Source organism: Cryptomeria japonica, chromosome 11 (genome assembly GCF_030272615.1).
Source record: "Cryptomeria japonica chromosome 11, Sugi_1.0, whole genome shotgun sequence".
In the NCBI taxonomy this organism is placed as follows: domain Eukaryota; kingdom Viridiplantae; phylum Streptophyta; class Pinopsida; order Cupressales; family Cupressaceae; genus Cryptomeria; species Cryptomeria japonica.
In genome coordinates, this window is record NC_081415.1 from 135,730,201 (window position 1) to 135,749,779 (window position 19,579).

At 34.4% G+C, this 19,579-nt stretch overlaps 1 protein-coding gene across 3 annotated transcripts in view; it reads left to right on the plus strand.

The window, feature by feature from the left end:
- Window positions 1-17,948, plus strand: part of LOC131032655 (homeobox-leucine zipper protein ATHB-15) — a 39,029-nt gene extending 21,081 nt beyond the window's left edge. For all 3 annotated transcript variants that reach the window (XM_057963690.2, XM_057963692.2, XM_057963691.2), the window contains 16 exons: window positions 800-903; window positions 1,009-1,099; window positions 1,248-1,343; window positions 12,828-12,941; window positions 13,101-13,184; window positions 13,357-13,512; window positions 13,606-13,680; window positions 13,789-13,892; window positions 14,027-14,222; window positions 14,416-14,589; window positions 14,678-14,752; window positions 14,920-15,054; window positions 15,139-15,464; window positions 15,618-15,726; window positions 16,858-17,007; window positions 17,153-17,948. In XM_057963690.2, coding sequence (XP_057819673.2) covers window positions 800-903; window positions 1,009-1,099; window positions 1,248-1,343; window positions 12,828-12,941; window positions 13,101-13,184; window positions 13,357-13,512; window positions 13,606-13,680; window positions 13,789-13,892; window positions 14,027-14,222; window positions 14,416-14,589; window positions 14,678-14,752; window positions 14,920-15,054; window positions 15,139-15,464; window positions 15,618-15,726; window positions 16,858-17,007; window positions 17,153-17,302 — 2,139 coding nt within the window. In that variant the 3' untranslated portion in view covers window positions 17,303-17,948. The remainder of the gene's footprint in view (window positions 1-799; window positions 904-1,008; window positions 1,100-1,247; window positions 1,344-12,827; window positions 12,942-13,100; window positions 13,185-13,356; window positions 13,513-13,605; window positions 13,681-13,788; window positions 13,893-14,026; window positions 14,223-14,415; window positions 14,590-14,677; window positions 14,753-14,919; window positions 15,055-15,138; window positions 15,465-15,617; window positions 15,727-16,857; window positions 17,008-17,152) is intronic.
- The last annotated feature ends 1,631 nt before the right edge of the window (window positions 17,949-19,579 follow it).

Genomic DNA, 19,579 nt, shown 5'->3' on the forward strand with positions numbered 1-19,579 from the left:
TCTATACACTAGACTAGATTCTTATTCTTCTGCCCTACTATTATATATGAGCCTTTGATACTCTTCCACCCTACTATTATATATGGTGTAGGCTCCAGATCTTCCAGTGCACCTTGCCATTCCGGATCTTATGCCCCTTACCATTGCAAGAATATCTGGGATGTACTGATGACTGGTCCTATTTTTCAAGCACCATTGGGAACTATTCTGACCTGTTTTGATTTCTATAATGTGTTGTATATTGTTGTGTTATTAGTTGCTAGTGCAGGCATGATTTATCTTCATATAGAAGGACAGTATTGACAAAGGAAAGACTAATTCCTGTTTGGAATTTTTTTTGTTAAACTATGATGCTTGATTGTGAGTCCAATTCACACTCAATCAAACCTTCAAATATACTCATGGATGATCGTATTTGTCGTTTATGATTGTCTTTATTTGCATAAGATGTTCAATGTAAATCTCATTCTTTCTTTCTATACATTTTACGTACCATTTAGTGACCTAAAAATTAATATGTACAATCCAAAGCCGTAACCTTTCCTCCATTCAATGAAATTCAGCACAATTTGAATAATTTCCTTGCTGATTTTGTAAATATTGTCCTTCTGGCAGCTATGTTAAAGAGGACTATAACTAATATGTAATATGCTTTAATATTTTCCTTTACTTGTTTCAGAAGAGTTGTGGATATAAAATCTTAGCTAAATATTTTCTATTCTGAATAAGTTAAACATGATTTTATGAGTACTGTTTGGAAAAACTTGAAGGCTTGATAATTATTGCACATTGTGAGCAGACAATATTGCCTGCAAACGACACTACCTCTGATTCAGTTATAACAAGTGGGCAACTACAACAACACTCGCCTCAGCATCCTTCCTGTGGTGTAAGTACCTCCAGGTGAGTTTTCTAAAATATATTAGATTTGTTTTCCACCAGAGGTTGGATACAATTAACATATTTAAAACATGTTGCAATTGATACTGGATCAATCATTAATGGCAGGTTGCTTACCATAGCAGAGGAGACTTTGGCAGAGTTTTTAGCAAAGGCAACAGGAACTGCAGTGGATTGGATCCAGATGCCTGGGATGAAGGTTTAAACTTTATAGTGTTATACTTTGATAAAATTTGTCCATTATTTTTGTGATTATATTTTACCAAATATTTCTTAAGTTTTAGAATTGTTTCATTATTTAATGTGATTAGCTACTCAGTTATTTTCTCATTATTGTGTGCCTTTAGCCTGGTCCGGAATCCATTGGTGTGGTGGCTGTTGCACAAGCATGTGGTGGATTGGCTGTGCAAGCATGGGGTGTTTTTGGGATGGAACCTTCAAAGGTGATTTTTAATCATTTGGCATTTGCTTATCACTGCTTTCATTTTATGAAATCTTCCAGGATTATTGGTTGCTTGTGAGTTTGAACAATCAGTCTATGAAAATGAAGCTACAGTTATTTTTGCCAAATCCGGTGGCTTATATTTTCACATTTGTGCTAGTCTAGCTCTTGTCAGCCTTAATGTTAGTAGCTCATGCAGCGTACAAAAGAAAAACTTGTGCTTAACTTGTTTTTGCCAGTGGCTCTTTAATATGCATGTTGAGGTTTAATCTACAGTTTATCCTCTAAACTTCTCGAGTTTTTATACCTTAAAAACTTAAGAACAAAAGATGATTAGATTCTCCTTGTGCATAGTCTGTACGTTTCCTACATCCTCTGGAATCAATGATTTAAAAGTTACTTCCAGAGATCACATGCTGTCTTCAACTATGGAATTCCTGATAACATTTTCTAAAACAATTGGTGATTTAGACAGCATGATTTGGAATTTGAATTTTACGCTTTAGAAGAAACTTGATTTTCTATTGTGCCGTAGATTTCAAATATCCATGCAATTGAAAAACAAAATGTTTGTTAGACCTGTTATATTAATATATTGTCTCTTACAAGAATTGGACCCTTAATGAGAGAGAATTGCTTAATTTTAAATAGTTGAAAATTTGAAATCATGGTTACCAGTGTTGAACTTGGAAAAAAAACTCAGTAGTTTTGGAAGAGAATAATATATATATCTTACAAAGAACACAATTTTAAAAAATTTGGTCTATAATCAGCTAAATTCAGTCAGACTTTCTGAGTCTGGCAAAATGAATTACTAGGCCTCATTTAGGTCTGCTCTGACTTGGAACTGGGAGATTCAGCAAGTCTTGTAACCTTGGTTGAAATGCAATTTATTGGAAAAATCCATAACAAAATAATCTTTAGTGGATATTAGATGAGTATGCTACTTGTCTAGTTGTTCTTGTTGAGGATATGTATTCATCAAGTGAAGGAATTATTTCTTGTCATGTGGGACATCGTTGAAGGGTAGCTCAATTTGAACAAAGTTTTGTGTGTCAAGTAAAGCATAGCTCAAGTAGGGTTTGCCACATCCCTAGTTTAGCTCTGTTTGATATGAGCTTCTGAATCTTTCTTCAGAATTTGTAGGGCTTCTCAAGTTTCTGTGAGGGCTTTTTAAAAATGTATGAAGGCAAGGGGATCAGCTTCTGGTAGGTTGTCACAAAAGGGGGATCAATGTTGGCACAGAAGGTGGCAGCAGCAGAAATAGGAGCAGCTAGAAATAGAAAGTAGCACTGATGGAAAAAAACAAGATTCTATTTAATGACTTGGAATTAATGACCTCCTTGTAGAAAAAAGTGGGAATAAGCCATGGAGCAATTGGATTGATAGAAAACACAATTTTTTGCATTAATCATGAAACATAATTGGGTAGTGTAATAAGATCTTGAAATTAGAAACTCCTATTGATGAGATCTTGGACAAACAAGCATACATAGGTTTGGAAGTGGTCTGCTACCTCAAAAGCCTTACAAGGAGGAAGAGGATATGAAGGAAGCTCATGAGGGATTCACCAGATGGGCAATGCTATATCACATTCATTCATGTTGGGGTTTTCTAAATAAGACAAATGGAGAGTAATATACTCCTAAGTATTAGGACTGTAGGGAATTTTTTTATGAGAAAGATGTATTAGGAGGAGTTTTTTAAAATAGTGTATCAAGAGGCTAAAATGAAATTAGGGGTATTATTTACTGCTTTATGATCGAACATGATATGACATGTTTACTAAGTGAATCCTCTCTGAGGAAGCTCAACCTTTGTTTTTAGGAACATACCTAATCTTATTTCAAAGATGCAACTCACACATTGATGAACACAGTCTTTGAAGAAGATATTTGAAAGTTAGTTTCCAAAATGTAACAGCAGTTTCTGAAAGGTGAATACCAGATAGCTTATCAACTTTCCTTTTTACTGATTCTGCAACACAGAGAAGATGCAATAGCAATAGAGGATTTTAAGGTGCATGTAAAATTCTAAAAGATTTAACACTAATTTTATAACTCAGCCTGTAATGCCCCCTCCTTAAAATTAGAACTATAGTTATCCAACACCCATCTTTCCTATGGGTTTTTGGAATCATATATTAAGGGAATGGACTTTGATTTAATTGTTAGTGATTTGTATCATACTTAACTTAAGGAGGAAGAAAGAAATCTTTCAATTGCATTTTTGTATCAACTGATACTTAAACTCCTATCATGAGCAGCCCAGATACTTTGTTTTCTCCGTGGGACAAATTCTATAGGCTGCCATTAATATCAGTGATGTCCACAGCAAGGGATTGGCCTTCAACTGCTAGCTTGTGGTTGATGAGATAATTGTTTTAGCACCTTGCCTCAACAGGACGTTAAACTTTGTAACGTGCCCTTCCTAGGCACTTTCTATTCTTAGCAGGGTTAGCCTATCAGTAGTGGTTCTCATAGGCTAATATCGTGGATAGGGAATCCATTCGGGGACTGGTGAACCTTGTAGGGGGTTTATTTGGCATTTCAAGAGCTTAGAGCCAACTTCCTATTTTTAAGGAGGTATTGCTATTTTTAGAGCATCCGTTGTGAGTATTTAGTGGTCAGGAGATGATTATGAATAAATACTTAAATATTAGAGTTACTTTATTATAAAGTGACTTTTTAAATAAATTATAAAGTTACTTTATAAAATAATAATAAAGTGACTTATAAAGTCATATTAAGCGCTCACTTTAGAGAAATCCAATAAAGTAATAAAATAATAAATTTAATGATTAATGGAGCCAAAAGGTGGGTTTTTTTGAGGGAGATATCAAAGTTTATTTAAAACATCATTTTGGCATTCTTGAATGCACATTTTTGGAGGAAGCTGAAACACGGGTTTGCTGGTTGGAAGCTATGGCTTTTTGAGGATGAAATCCCTCAGGAAGGATAGTGTTTGTAGGTGTGGAAGATCATCCAAGGACACTTGATTGATAATCTCATTCGGGGATTATATCTGTGCTGCATTGAAATAAAATCATCAAGTAAATCTGATTTAGAATTTCCAGAGAATAAAGACAAGCAGATTTTGAAGAATAAATGGCAGATTGGTAGAATTCTGGAGTCCATTATTGCTGGCCGTACATTTCAAAACAGGTTGTACCATTTCTAGTGGAGGCCGTATGGTTTCCAAGGTTGGGCGTGAGATTCCAAGTTGTTGATTGAATATAATTGCAGCTTCTATTCAGGCTGTATTTGGTATTTATTGCTAGCTGCCTCTCCCCAGTCAATATTGGTCATCATCACAGGGAGGTGTTTGGAGCTGTGATTGAAAGGCAGGCAAAGGGCGTTCGATTGCTTTTATCAGATTTGCCATTGTTGCCTGTAACTGATAAAGGTATGTTCTGTTAAACCATTTAAATGCAATTTGGAGTTAGGGGTTTGAAAAAATTGTTTGTTAAATTATCTGGAATTTTTATTTTATTTCATAGCATTTATATTCAGTATTTATACATCAAAACAAAAAAAGAAAACAGAAAAATTGCAAAACACAAAAAAATCAGAAAACCAGAAAAAAATAAAATAAAAAATCATAAGTCAAATATCCAGAGCAGGGTGGGATATTTCAAACTCTTAGCCATATGTGATTCCAAGGATTAATCGATAATAAGAAGAAGTTATCTCTTAAGGAAAATTAAAGAGAATTATGGATCGCCAAAAGAATGGTGTTTCAAAATGAAATAATAATTAAGTGTTCGAATCAAAAATCATATGAGTGGTGACTCTCGGAGAAAACAACCTATTTAAGAGAAACCAATCAAGGAGATGAAGACATGTTGTGAATATATTTTTGTACCTGATTATCACTCCTTGTGGAGTGTGGTTCAAACAACTTGAGGACAAAATTCTCCTAGGTTAGAAATTAGAGGAAGAAAACCCTCTAATTTCCATTGCTGATTTAGTGGATGAAAACCCCCTAATTTGCATTCCTGATTTAGTGGATGAAAACCCATGATTGAGGTAGATTTTGGAGACATTTCAAAGCCATTTCATTGAAGATAAATTGCTGCAGAAGGACTGATTTACAGGACACTGAAAAGAGATACTTAGGTCATTCTAAAATTAATTTCTGAATATTAAATCCGATTTAGAGAATTTATTATTAGCAGTCATCTCTGAATCATAATGATTTCATTTTTATACTAATAGTGCAAACTACTACAATTGTGAGTTAGGGTTTATTATAGAAAAATAAGAAAAAAAATTAAACAGGAAATTACACAGCCCATTGAGCAAAGACATAAGAATTCTCAACAAATAGGCAAAATTCGTATGCAAAATTAATAAAATTATCTCAGAAATCATGCTGAGTAGGTTGAAACTTCTCTTGCTTATTATCTATCAAGAGTAGGGAGGATTCGTGAAAAGAAAGCAGGTTGTGAATGGTACAACAAAATTTCATGAAACCATTCATTGTTTGACCATAGTGGAAGAAAAGTATGTCACTGATCCTGGATATCTGTCATGTCCCCCTTTGCAATAATTTTCCATGAGGATCTATAAGACCATTCCCCATTTCCTGCAGGCTTAGGGAAATAATAATAGGGAAATGATTCTACGTTACCCGGGCTAAAATCCTTCATCCCCGTACCGGGGACGTTTTGGGGACCCCAAAATTGCAAAATCTGTGGGAAATGTCCTGGAAACTTGGGGACGTAGTGATTCTCAAAGGGCACGTCCTCCCGTCCCCAATATGGTTGGAGATGTCTGTGAACATCCCCTAACCGTCCCGGGGATGGCCAGCCGTTCCCCTTTTCCCAGCACATTTAAAAAACTAAAAAAAACTCAAATGCTCAAAAAAACATGTTTTTTAATTTTATTATAGGTCTGTAAAACTGAATTGTCACTAATATGATGGGTAAACATGTCTGAATCACTTCCAAAAGCACTTAGAAATAATGAGTAGCAGCCTGGTAATAATTTTTATGAACACTTAGAACTCGGTAGTGCGTAAAAAAGTGGTTGCAGGTCTGCAATTTTGGACTTTTCATTGATATGAATGGTAAACAGGTCTGAATCATAGCCAAAAGCAATCAAAAATATGAATAACAGCTTGGTAATGAATTTCACAAACACCCAAAACTTTGTAGTGCATAAAAAAGCGGTTGTAGGTCATAACTATACTGGAAGACTATCAAAATATCCTCCAACCAGAAAGAAACAATGAACTACATGCAAACAAGTGCTGGCATATTGACAATAAATTTTTAATTATGAATGCATATTGAGTATTGACAATGAATTCTGAATTATGAATGCATATTGAGTATTGACCATGAATTCTGAATTATGAATGCATATTGAGTTTTGACAATGAATTCTGAACACAAATGTGGTATGTTAAGGTTCTATAATGTACATATACCTGATGATGGATCACGGAGTGTGATCCGAAACGTTGATACAAAAAACTGTTACACAGTCTAATCCAGAAAGTGAGAGATATATTAAGCTATGGATTGTGGAAATCTGGTATCATTAACTGCTTTATCCATGTTTTCATATGAATATAATGTATATATACATGCTTTATCTATTTTTCATATGTACATTTAAAATTTTCTTATATATTTTAAATTTTCCCTATATTTTATATAGCCATCCCCTTTGTCGTCCCCCCGCTGTCCCCAAAATTGGCAAAAAAATTTGCCGTCCTGGAAACTCGTCTTGCCGTCTCCTGCCATCCTCATCCCGGAAACTTGGGGTAACAGAGAAATGATTTTATAACCTTTAAGCGGGTTATGCTTTTTATGTTTTCATAAAGAAACCACTTAAAATGCTTTATAAAGTGGATTCTATAGTGGAGGCCGTTGTAATTAAAACAAATCTTTTATTTATTCCTCGTAAGTGGTGATCAAAGAGTCACTTGAGAATTTGGAAAGGTTTCCTTTTGGAGGCAGAAGTTGGCGGGCCAAGGGTCTATATAAACAAGGCTTTTGACCAAAGAATGTATGCTTGTTTATTATCTCATTCCCTCAAATAGATTTGACATCCTAATCATCTATTGTTGGAGATTGGAGGACAGAAATCCCTTGATTCCATCTTTGGATTAGCAGATGGGAACCCCTATTTAGATTTGTGCAATACCACCCAGAGATTGTGTTTGAGCTTCAATATTGCAAATTGGAATGGAGTTTGTTCATGGCAGAAATCATTGTTTGTGGCAGCTTTCAAAGCGCCATGTTTCTGTTTTAAGGCAGCTTCCATCAGTCGATCCTTACAGATTTGAGGTGGCTATTTCAATAACACATTCTGATTATTTTGGCGTTTTCCATAGCACCAATTTTCTGAGAGAATAGGTGTTTATTACAGAAACATCCTTTGAGGGCATTTAGGTGGCTTCTTCAGCACCATTCTAGGATTGTTGGTGGCTAGTACAGCACCATTTATTGCTGCTGTTATTTTTGTACATGGTGGAGATTTGCAATTTTTACACTGAAGGTGTACCCTATATGAGATGAATCGAATAACTTTGGAAATCAATGGTTCACATTTATAGAAAGTTGTGCAAGACGATTGCAGCAGTTCTATCCATTGGATCATTTTCATAAATTTTATTTTGGCCATTTATTTTTTGCATATTGATGTCATTGTTGAATATCTCTAAGGCGGAGGGGAAAGTAATGGAAGTGGCGTTGTGCTGCCCTCATGGCCTTTGCACACCCAAGCGCAACACGTCAATTTTGCAAGATTGCGCATTGAAAAACATCTGAGGAATACACCAGGTTGGACCTAAGTTTTAAATTACTTCCATTAATCATTGTTCAAGGAATTAAATAGGATGGCAAATTAATAGGGAAATGAAGGAATAACAATATCATTTCTCTGCAAATATTAGTGAGGATCTTTTGTCTCTGCTTTAGATGCAGAATTTTTTTTTATTGCATTTCATTTGCCCCCATTGTATTAAATGATGTGTTTAGTTCACTTAATTTTGAGAACACCATATTTCTCTCAAGTAGATACCTCCTGCGTGCCTTCATAGTGTTTTGAACGGATCAACTAGCCTTCAAACATGTAATATATGCTTAACACAACATCTTAATATTCATTCCCTTTGTGTTTTGATTAGAAATTACATCTATGAAAGAGAAATGACACACATAACGCCTTTTGAGGCATTCAAGTGAGAATTATATCCAGCGATGTGTAAATGAATGATGCTCCTCATCAAAGTTTTGATTGTAAAAATGGCTTGTTTCTATTTGTTTATACCATTTTATAAAAATCAACTGTGAGCTCTGAATGTCTAGAAATATGTTTTTCAATTTGTTAAAAGAACTACCAACAAGAATTTAAATACTCTCAAGTGCCTTATTTTTGGACATTGAAAAACATATAACTACTCAAATGATTGGTTTCTAGTTTTTTGTTTGGCAGTACCAAATTATACCGCAAAAAGAGTAAAAATGACAAGATGTAGCATGCATTAGGGGAGAGGACCCAGTAATTGTGCACCCTAACTTCGTGCTTCTCAAAATCCTATGTGGAAATTTCAAATCACTCACAATTTTTTACAGCAGCTTACTTGGCAAGTCCCCTTCTTATAACTAAGGTTTCAGGACCACATCATAAAGTATGGTGCCACATCAGCATGCTTTTTGCCAAGGTGTCCAAAACAGGCCAGAAAAAAAGTGAGACCAATAATCGTCCAAAAGAGGCCCCTATACTTGTGCCACTGATGTGGCATCACATGATTGGTTGCTTTTTACAACTAATGGTACATTTCATAGCAATAACAACTTTAAAGTCACAACTATTGGTACAATGCATTGTAATTATTAATATATAAAGACTCAAAAATTGATATTTTATGTTTTAAACAATAGTTTTTATTTTTACTATTATTGGAACAAAAAGTATCAACAAACCTCACAACTATTCTTACATGCTCAACTATTGGTGCTCTTCCCCTACAAGTGACTTTGATTTTGTATGCTTTAGGATTTCATCATCTTCGTCCTCCTTGTAAGCTTGAAGAAGATTGATGATAACAAATTAATCTGCCTAGGTGTGACCATAATAGGTAACTGACTAGTACCAACTATTAAATCACATCATTCCATCACGATGGTTATTGGCTCTAAACATCATAGTAGCAATAAGTATTTTAATGATAACATTGACATTAGTATGAATATGTTACACTGCATCTAGAAGTTGCACAAAATCTCCTTCAAACTTGTGGTAGATTATCTGATGTCCCACACATAAAAGCAAAATGAATATATGTTTCAAAGTTTTATATTTTATTGAATGTTGAGCAGTTTTGTTGCTTCAATTTTTGTCTTGTCCCAAACTTAATTTTTTTTATCTCTGTAATTAATTCTGTTCAATTTAAGAAACCATTGATGGACAACTCAATATTTACTTTTGGACAAGATTAAATTGAAGTTACATAATTTTTGATGTAGATTTCCCCATATTGGAGACATGATTAAAGAATGTTGGTATCCCAAAAAGGCTAGTTTGAATTATGGGGATTAGTTTTAGTTTTTCTGAAAACAATTTGAGTCACTAAAGTCTTTAATTTAGGCTCGTAGAAAGGGCAATATTTATGGAGTACATAGAATGTACCATTGATCATATGTATTAATTAATTAAAAAATATAAGAAAATAAAAATTGTCATGTTTTAATTTTCTTTTAATTTTTAATGAATTAATAAATGTGATCAATGGTACATTTTGTGTGTTACATTGAAAGACCACCTTGATTCAACACCCTTCTATTGGTTAATGCTCAATGAAATTACTATAATCTATGAGTAAATTAAGGAGAGAAAATCACTTTGATATTAAATTCCCATGGTTTGCTAGGGTATTGTGTTTCACTTTGACCTGGCCAGTTAACTAATTAAAAAATAATTACTAAACATTAAATGCAAATGTATTTCATGTTATTTATGTATGGAGTTATTATAATATTTTAAATGTTTGTTATGCTTTTTAATTTGAAATTATGCACACCATCAAATAAATATTTTGAATATTTGTCATGTTATTTCTCGTGTTCTCACCCATAGTCATAATGATAAGAAACAACAATCTATTATAAATAGTGACATCATTTGCCTTTCAACTAGTCAATATTATATAAAAAAATTGCATGAACTTTCTAACCAAACAAAGTGACTATATATACATGCATGGTGTAATTGCATGTAAAATTAGGTTTGAAAAGTTTATACATACATACATATATGATAATTTTATTCTTATATTTATCACACTTACTAATACACCTACCTTGATATTGTTGTTAGCCACATACATCTAATCACTTAGTTACCCAAGGTTGTTTATATGGTTGTATGGTTAACTATATAATCACAAAGTTAACTCCGTCCTTTCTAAAATTTAAATTCAACAATTGACTAAATGACTCCCTTTATTTTCATATCTTGAGTCAACTAAGTACATGTTTTATAAAATTTGGTTTATGTGCTAGAATTTAAAGGCAACCATTAACATTCATTGTGCATCATTAGGAATTTACAAGTCTTCTCTTATTCTAGAGAATTAAAGGAGCAACCAATAATAACATATTTGGATTTTGGTGTAGTAAAAGGAAGGAGAAATCTAAATCTCTCCCTCACCCTCCTAGATATCTATATCTACATCTATTTGCTTGACATCCAGGGTGTAATTATTTTTCCTTATATGCATTTTTCTCTAGTCAAATGATAGTGACTTTAAAAATAGAGATGAAAGTTTGAAGCAAAAAGGGAAGACTGAAGAGCAAAGATAATAAAAATTGGCAACTTCTAATACAAAAGAGATACTGTATTGAATTGCATTACTTATGCTATGAATGAACACTAATTGATTCAAAAAAGAAAGTTAAAAAGAGAATAAGTGAAAATAAGAGGAGATTTGACCAGTGAGACAGAGACTGAACTAGGAACTTGATCAAATACACATGATCCAAAGTTTTGATCGATAAAGCCTTGATACTAAGAATTTGACTTAGATTTCATTCCTATCATCCATCTCTATAGTCTAAGAAGAAATCCAAGGCGGTGGTTGTCATGAAATAAAAGGTTTGGGATCAATGGTTATGGAATAAAATTAAAAATGAAGGAAATCCTTGAAAATGTTACCACCACCCTTATGATCAACCCTGTGTGCTATTAAGAAGACATTTTTTTAACGTTGAGGTAACCTGGCTTCAAAACAATATTTAACACCACCCAAGTCATCATTGCTTAATCCTGCACAGGTGAGCAACAAATGCTTGAGTGCTGCAACTTAAGATGCACTGTGCTCAAAGCAGTTTCATAACTAAAAAATGTGTCCCAGAAGCAGAGGCACAGAATCAGGACCTCCTTGACTCAGTCCAGGGAGAATTAGACTGTGAATCGTACTAGGGAGATCTTTAGATTTATATCAGCCTCCAATATGAGGAATTTAGGCATGGGAGGGGAAATGTTTTTCGGACTCATTGACATGAATTTGGTGACAACCATTTCTTAACCAAAGATCATCTCTGCATTGAAAGTCTCTCATAACCAGGCTTACGATGTGGCCTTACCATCAGAAGAACCCTTTGATTTGGTCTATAGTGGTGTGTACTATGTGATATTAAATGGATACCAATTATAGAAACTTGCTGTCTGTGGAACGTAATGTAACAGTTTGGGCATCTGCATATTACCTATAGGCCATCGTCGTCTTGGTCGTCCACCTGCCAGTTGAAATTCTTTGTCTACAATGTTGTCTTTTCCTGTTGGTTAGCCTGTGGTCTGGCAGGAGTTTACCACCACTGGCTCAGGTATGATTCTAAGGAATATTTGCAGGCAGTGAATCCCCAGAGAGCCATCATCCCAGGGGTTTTTAAAAAGGGTTCACCTAACCAAAAATGAAATTCAATGCTGTCTCTCCCTCAAAAGCTGGAATTGTTACACATTTGATGAAGTCAAGTAGTCTACATTTTCAGATGGGTTTGATGACATTTCTCAAGTCACAATGGCCAAGTTAATCATTCAATGAACTGTGAGTTTGTAGCTTCAATCATCTCATGTACTGCTGGCAAAATTTGAAACAAACTAACTTATGATGCAGCACCCATCTCTACACCTTAACAGTTTACAATGTATATTTATATATTGTTTTTACTACCTAATTTTTGTAACTATATTAAATTCATACATATGTTGAACCTCTGATACTCATTCTAGAATTATCAGAGTTAATATATTTTATTATAGTCATCCTCATACTCTCAGGAAGGTTCAGGGATGCGACAGGTTTTCATTTCATAAAAGTTCATCTACACAGAGCAGAGTCCCTATTTTGTAGAAATTACATGATTTTTGTTTTATAGATTGGTTGTAGCACTCATTTACTTGTGAAGAAAATTTAATGCATTATTTGATAATTGTTAAGAGAAAGTTACTAATACGGTACTTTCATTCAGGTAGTAGAAGTATTGCGCGATGAATCCTCCTGGCTCTATGATTGTCGGAAGAGGGAAGTTCTGGGAACTTTTCATTCACCCAATGGACAGATAGTGGAATTCATATATACACAGGTGCTAACTACATTTCATACTTTGCCCACTATCCGTTTCCTGTTAAGGTGTTGTTGCTCTTTGTTGATATCTTCTTCTATAGGGAGATATCTGGCATTAGATTGTCTTTAGGAATAAGAAGTGTTTTTACTTATTGGTGTATCCACGTTTTTTTTATAGATGTATGCTCCAACAACTCTTGCACCACCAAGGAGTTTTTATACATTACGATACACCTCAAATTTAGATGATGGAAGCTTTGTGGTATGCATGCCAGACCTTATTCTTATTTATCTGAAAAAAGTGGAGAGTGCGGTTAATGTTTTATGGCTGGTGCTTTTGAGGAACCTTCTGTGACCTTTTTCTTATTTCTGCTGCTAAAATCCTCAATGAATCTGTCTTTTAATTGGTTTGTGGCAAAACTTGCACATAATAGATCTGTGAAAGATCTCTGCCTCCTGCACAAGGCCCACCTCTGATATCTCAGTCAAAAAGCTTTGTTCATGGTGATATCTTACCTAGTGGGTGCCTGATTCAACCTTGTCAAGGCAGAGGAGCACTGGTGATTATGGTTGACCACAGAGATTTGAAGGTGTATGTTGTTTGCAGTTCACTTATTTTTATTCTTTGGTTTATATCTATTTAATAGTTAGTGTATTCATGGATTTGTTTCTTGGATTGGCAGGCCTCTACTGTACCTAAATTACTGCATCCCTTATATGAGTCTTCAACATTCTTTGTACAGAAGATGACACTAGAGGTGAGAACATGTTTATAACAAATAGTTCTCTCATATTTGATTGCATATATTTCTTTATTATTACATGGTCGCTATTGGTTTCTTACTAATATAGATCATATCCCTCAGGCATCTTGTCATCTTCAAGCTATAATTCAACCTGAGACAAGTGCCTTAATCCAGAAAATCCAACAACCATATGACATACGCTCATTTAGTCAACGCCTCTGCAGGTGAGACTAAGCATTTTGAAGGTCTTACTGTTTGTTAGAACTTAGAAACAAAGATTGTTTGTGAAATATACCTTCTCTACTTTAGCTAGACATTTGAAGTTTTATGCCAAAATGAGTGTAGAAATTATTTGCAGGGGCTTTAATGAGGCAGTCAATGCATTGCCTGATGATGGCTGGATTTCGTTATCAAAAGATGGAATGGGAGATATTGCTATATGTATAAAACCTTTGTCAAATTGTAAACCAACACAGAATGAGATACCGATGTTAAACAGTCCATCCTCAACAGACATGGGTATTTTGTGTGTCAAAGCCTCCCTGCTTTTACAGGTTGTGAACATTTGCTTCAAAAATTTGGTTAGATTTTTAATATCAAATAATTTATTTGGAGTTATCATTTGTGGATATATTTTATGGTATTCTGGGCTCTGTTAAAAATCCACTCTGATGTTGTGTTTAAAATAGCCTGGCAATGTAATTGTTGGGATCTGAAAACTAATGAACTCAGCATTATGGTATTCAGGAAGTATCTCCTACAATACTGGCCCGTTTTCTGCGGGAAAAGCGAATTGAGTGGGCAAATTCTGAACTTGAATTCAACTATAAAAGGCCCCTTCATGAAAGCCCACAAACATCAGCTTTCTGTAATAATTCGAGACAGGTTTTCATGCCTTTGACCCGGCCTAACCAGGATGAGGTAAGCACCTGGATTAGAGATTTCCGTTGAATTGAGATTAAAGGTAATATCTGTTTCTCATTTTGCAATTTGATAATTTGATTTGCAGTTCTTAGAATTGATAAAGTTGGAGAGTTCTGAACAAGAGAATGATATTGCATCAAACGAAGCATTTATTTTGCAGGTATTTTTATATAAGCTTTTTTGTTTACCTAAGGGTTAGAGTGGATTTTTACTGAGCAAACAACAATAGTCTTTATTTTTGACATAAACCTTGAACAAACGGTGTGGGGTCATGATGATTATTGGATTATGCAGCATCTAATATAATTTTTTTGTTGATTTCTGAAGCTATGCAATGGTTTAGGTGAGAACACATCTAGAGGTTGGGCACAACTTGTATTTGCACCGGTTGATTCTTCATTGTCTGATGACCTTCCTTTACTGCCATCAGGATTTCGTATAATAACTATAAACAATTACATGGTAATCTTCCTTGACAAGTAAAGTTTGTCTGGATTGGCATATATGTAAAAGGCTATAGAACAATCTGATCTGTTGTAATTGCAGGATCAATGCAGCCTCTCACGGACTTTAGATTTGACCTCACACTTAGAGGGTGGGCCTGAAGCACGTCGACTACACACTGCTGGAGAGTTTGATGTTTGCTTCTATTCATCTGTACTAACTGTAGCATTTCAGTGGACATATGAAGCAGAAACACGGGATCTTGTTGCATTAAAGGCACATCATTATGCTCAAAGAGTTCTTGAATTTGTCAAGAAATCAGTCCTTTTGCTTAGGCCTGCTTGTGGAACTTCACAGATGGCAATAAGGCCATATGTATTCAGCTTAGAATCTAAAATGCTGGTTTATACAATGGTGCAGAAATATAGGTATGCTACTAATTTCTATATATTTAGTATATATAGCCCAGGACTCAACTAAGGCTCTAGGATAGAAATAAGAGCGCTTCAAGGCATTTAGATACTTGTTAGACATGTGTTTTCTTTATGTTTTAGACTTAACTTTCTTACTTTTTATCACAGGAGCTGCTTTGGAATGGACCTCTTTAAAACAGGGAATTCTGCAAATTCTGAAATTATTTTCAGAGCCTTTTGGAATCATCAGGATGCAATAGTATGCTGTGCTTCAAAGGTAATTGTGCATAGGCATATTTCTTTGCTTAAATCATATTGCTCCAAATATCTGTTTCTTAAATATTTCAAATTAGGACTTAAACACAAATGTACAAGTTACACTGAAACAGATTTTGAAGTAATAGAATATTCAAATTTACTTTGTAATTTTTCTGATCTTCTGGCCAAATTAATACCGTGCTGCTATAATAAATGTTCTTTGATCATGAATGCCCCAGAATTTCCTTCCTTTTTATTTTACATTGTAATAATCAATTATATCAACAAGATGAACAGGGAAAGACAAGATAACACCACAGATGTAGGTAAATAACAGGACTCGCCATTCTCCTCTGAACCCCAAAATTACTGATGCACGTTGTAATTTAAAGCCTTAAAAATAAACCACATTATTAGTCCACAAGTCTGTCATGTTATATTAAATTAAATACAATATTCACATGTGCCTGTTTGGCTATTATTTTCTTACTAGCTGCTTGAATGTTTCTTTTGAACTATTTTATTTGGATATCTGCTTTTGGTTTTCTAATTGTTGGTTGCTGGTTGATTTTTGTTCCCATGTTTATTGATGTAACATATCTGAAGCTTGCAGAAATTGGAGATCAGTTTCATCAGTCATTCAGGACTTTTCCCAAAAGCACTAGATTTAGGAACTTTTGGTTAGGAAATTTTGTCCACCATGAAAATTTGATTAGTATCCTATAACAAATGTTTTAATTCTTGATTTCAAGAGATCATAAAAACCATTTGTGAAATTTAAAACCTTTTATTCACTTGGCTATCTGCTTCTCCAAACTTTCCAGTTGTTCTGAAAATTGTGAACTTTCAAATTCCAATTGTGTTTATGTTATTGCAACATTTGTATAATATGACTTTTACAATTGAAGCGGCAGATGTATTTTTTTAGATTTCAGAATACATTCAGATGTGCTAGAGTAGTATGTCATACTACCATTCTCCTAAAGATATCTCAACAGTAGTATGCCACATTCTGTTTCAGGTCAAAGAGGGATTCTGAGTAACATTATCACATTCATACATTTTATTTGAATTAATATTGTTTTGTTCTTTTACTTATCAAACTATATAACCAGTGCAATTGTTGCTAATGGTGTTTTCTGATTGCCAGAACATTCCCGAGTACGTTTTTGCAAATCAAGCAGGTCTACAAATGCTGGAAACCACTGAAGATTCTTTGCCAGGACTCCCATGGGAAAAGACCATTCCTGAAAGTGAGAGAGAAATTGCATACAAAGACTTGTTTCAAGTCCTCAATCAGGTAGGTGGAAATGATATGAACAATGGTAGTATAGCTTCATATTTTATGTAAATCAGCACCAATAAATCTTAATGTTCTGGGCATTTTGAGATTCCTTTTTTGTGGCTTTAGAGGCTAAGAGCATTGTTTTTTCACTTTTCTTCAGGGATATGCTTACATTCCAGCAGGTGTTCGAGTATCTGGCAAGGGTAGGGCTGTTGCTTTTGAACGAGCAGTGGCTTGGGATGTTCTAGATGGCAATAGCAACACTGACTTTGTTGCAACTATGTTTATGAATTGGTCATTTCTACAATAGAATGTGGATGCTAAATCTCATGCTTAACCACAATATATGTAAAGACTACGGCTATCCTCTTTGGAAGCCAGAAGCATGAGGTCACTGTTTCTTAAAACAGAGTTCAATCTTTTTACAATGGATATGCTGCGAAATTGAAGGAATGCAAAATGGACAAATAAGGGAAGGGACATACATGATTTTGTGGATGACCTAGGCATTTTTGATCGTATATTATCATGATTAATAAAATGAGCTGTAGCTTGTCATAGAGATAAGAAAATGTAGTAAAAAAAGGTTGGAGGTGATGATGCAGATTTTGCAGTTTGATTTTAAATCATCTATGCTTGAGGCTTATGCTATGTATTTTGATTTTTCAAATTCATTTGCTGGCCATTCACATAATTCTATCATTGAGTGTTACCTATGATTTAGCGACATTTGGTTTTCCTAAGAGGAAGGCAGAAATGCATGGGGAATAACACCAAGAATACATTTTTCTAGTGTCATTTTCTATTTTGATATTCAATTTCAGACATGTCCCTCGCAAGAATTCAAGACATTGAATGCCAAATTACAAATGCTTATCGTTGATAAGCTTTAAACCATAATGTGCATACACAAGGTATTACTATTAATAGACTTAAAACATCATCAGAGTTAAATATTTACATTTTCATATTCTTGTTTGTGTATTGCATTCTAAAGCAAGCGGACCATGGAAATTGTTTTGATTTTTTCTTAAAAGGTTAAAGAATGGTGTCCATAAATGCCACATTATTTTGCAAAACAAAAATGTAAATTGCCTTTGGGAATGGCTTGAGCTTTGAAGTATCTTGGAAGATTTGTAATATCGACTTTCGTTTCCATTGTATGTTGTTAAACTCTGATGTTATTTAGGGTCAAGTTGGCATCACCAAATATCAGTATGAAGAATATGTATATACTTATGCATATCCTTTAGGATTCTCCATGTTCTCTCATGTTTGTGTCTATTAGAGATTTGTCACTTTGTTCATGAAGCTTTTTCTACATGGTATTATGTAGGCGTGACAATCTCCTCTAAGTTACATTGAAATAAAATAAAATGAAGGTTTTTAATAACATTCATGAGATCGAATAGTCTTTGAAATTTCAAGATGGAAAAAACATTGTCTTATTGAGGCTGCTCAAGTTATGCTTAGTTGATATCCATTTCCTTTTTTTAATCTTGAATCTTTTGCGATTCATCTTGGACAATTAGTTTGTTGTTTTTGTTAATCTCCCCCATTTAAATGAAGTAGTCAAGGGATCAACACTTTGGTGTATTTGATTTGGATATTCTTGGATATTCACTTTCTTATTTGAATTTGGTATATGAGATCTTAAGATGGGAATAATAGTGCTTTGTGTGTAAGCATCACATATTGAGATTGCTAATGTTATGCTAAGTTGATATCCATTTCATTTTTTAAATCTTGGATCTTTTGCTTATCTCATGCGCACGTGCACGCACACACACATGCGAACATGCAGACACAGATGCAGATGCACACACATATAGCTAATATCTCCTACACATACAGACACGTGTGTGCACACACAGACACGTGCGTGCACACACACACACGCATGCTGTGCACAGACAAATGCACACACATACACACATGTGCGTGCATACACACACACATCTAGAGCTAATTTAGTGTTATAAAAAATATTATGATCTTGTGAAAAATTTGGTATCACATCAAATTAATTAAGAAGTTTGAGGGTGGAGGCTATAGGATCAACTAGAACATCTTGATGTCTCTTTGAACACCATATATTTGCTTGACCATGGTCTATTTGGTTACCATAATAAAGGCTAATATGTTCCAATATAACATCAAGTGTGATCCCATACTCTATGTTGATAAACTGTTATGCACGATAATAAATCATAGGTGATACATGTAATCAACCTATACAAACAATCTTCTCTAAGAGTCCATGCCACATCATGTGGTGATACTATCTCAACAAAAATGAAAGGATCATAGCTGGTTAATGTGGGCTTAAATATTGAAATGCTAGTACATGGGATTGCCATAGTTGAATGTTAAAAGTGTTCAACACCATGAACAATATTAGTAAGGCTAAAAAATGCCACATCTTGATAAGGTGGTTGTAATCTCTATAGCTACTCTTATGTCTAAGTGTTTTAAGTGCTCAACCCAATGAACAATACTAGTAAGGCTAGAAATGCCACATCTTGATGAGGTGGTTGTAATCTCTATAGCCGCTCCTAGGTCAATGTTTTAGAATTAACAAAAGGTT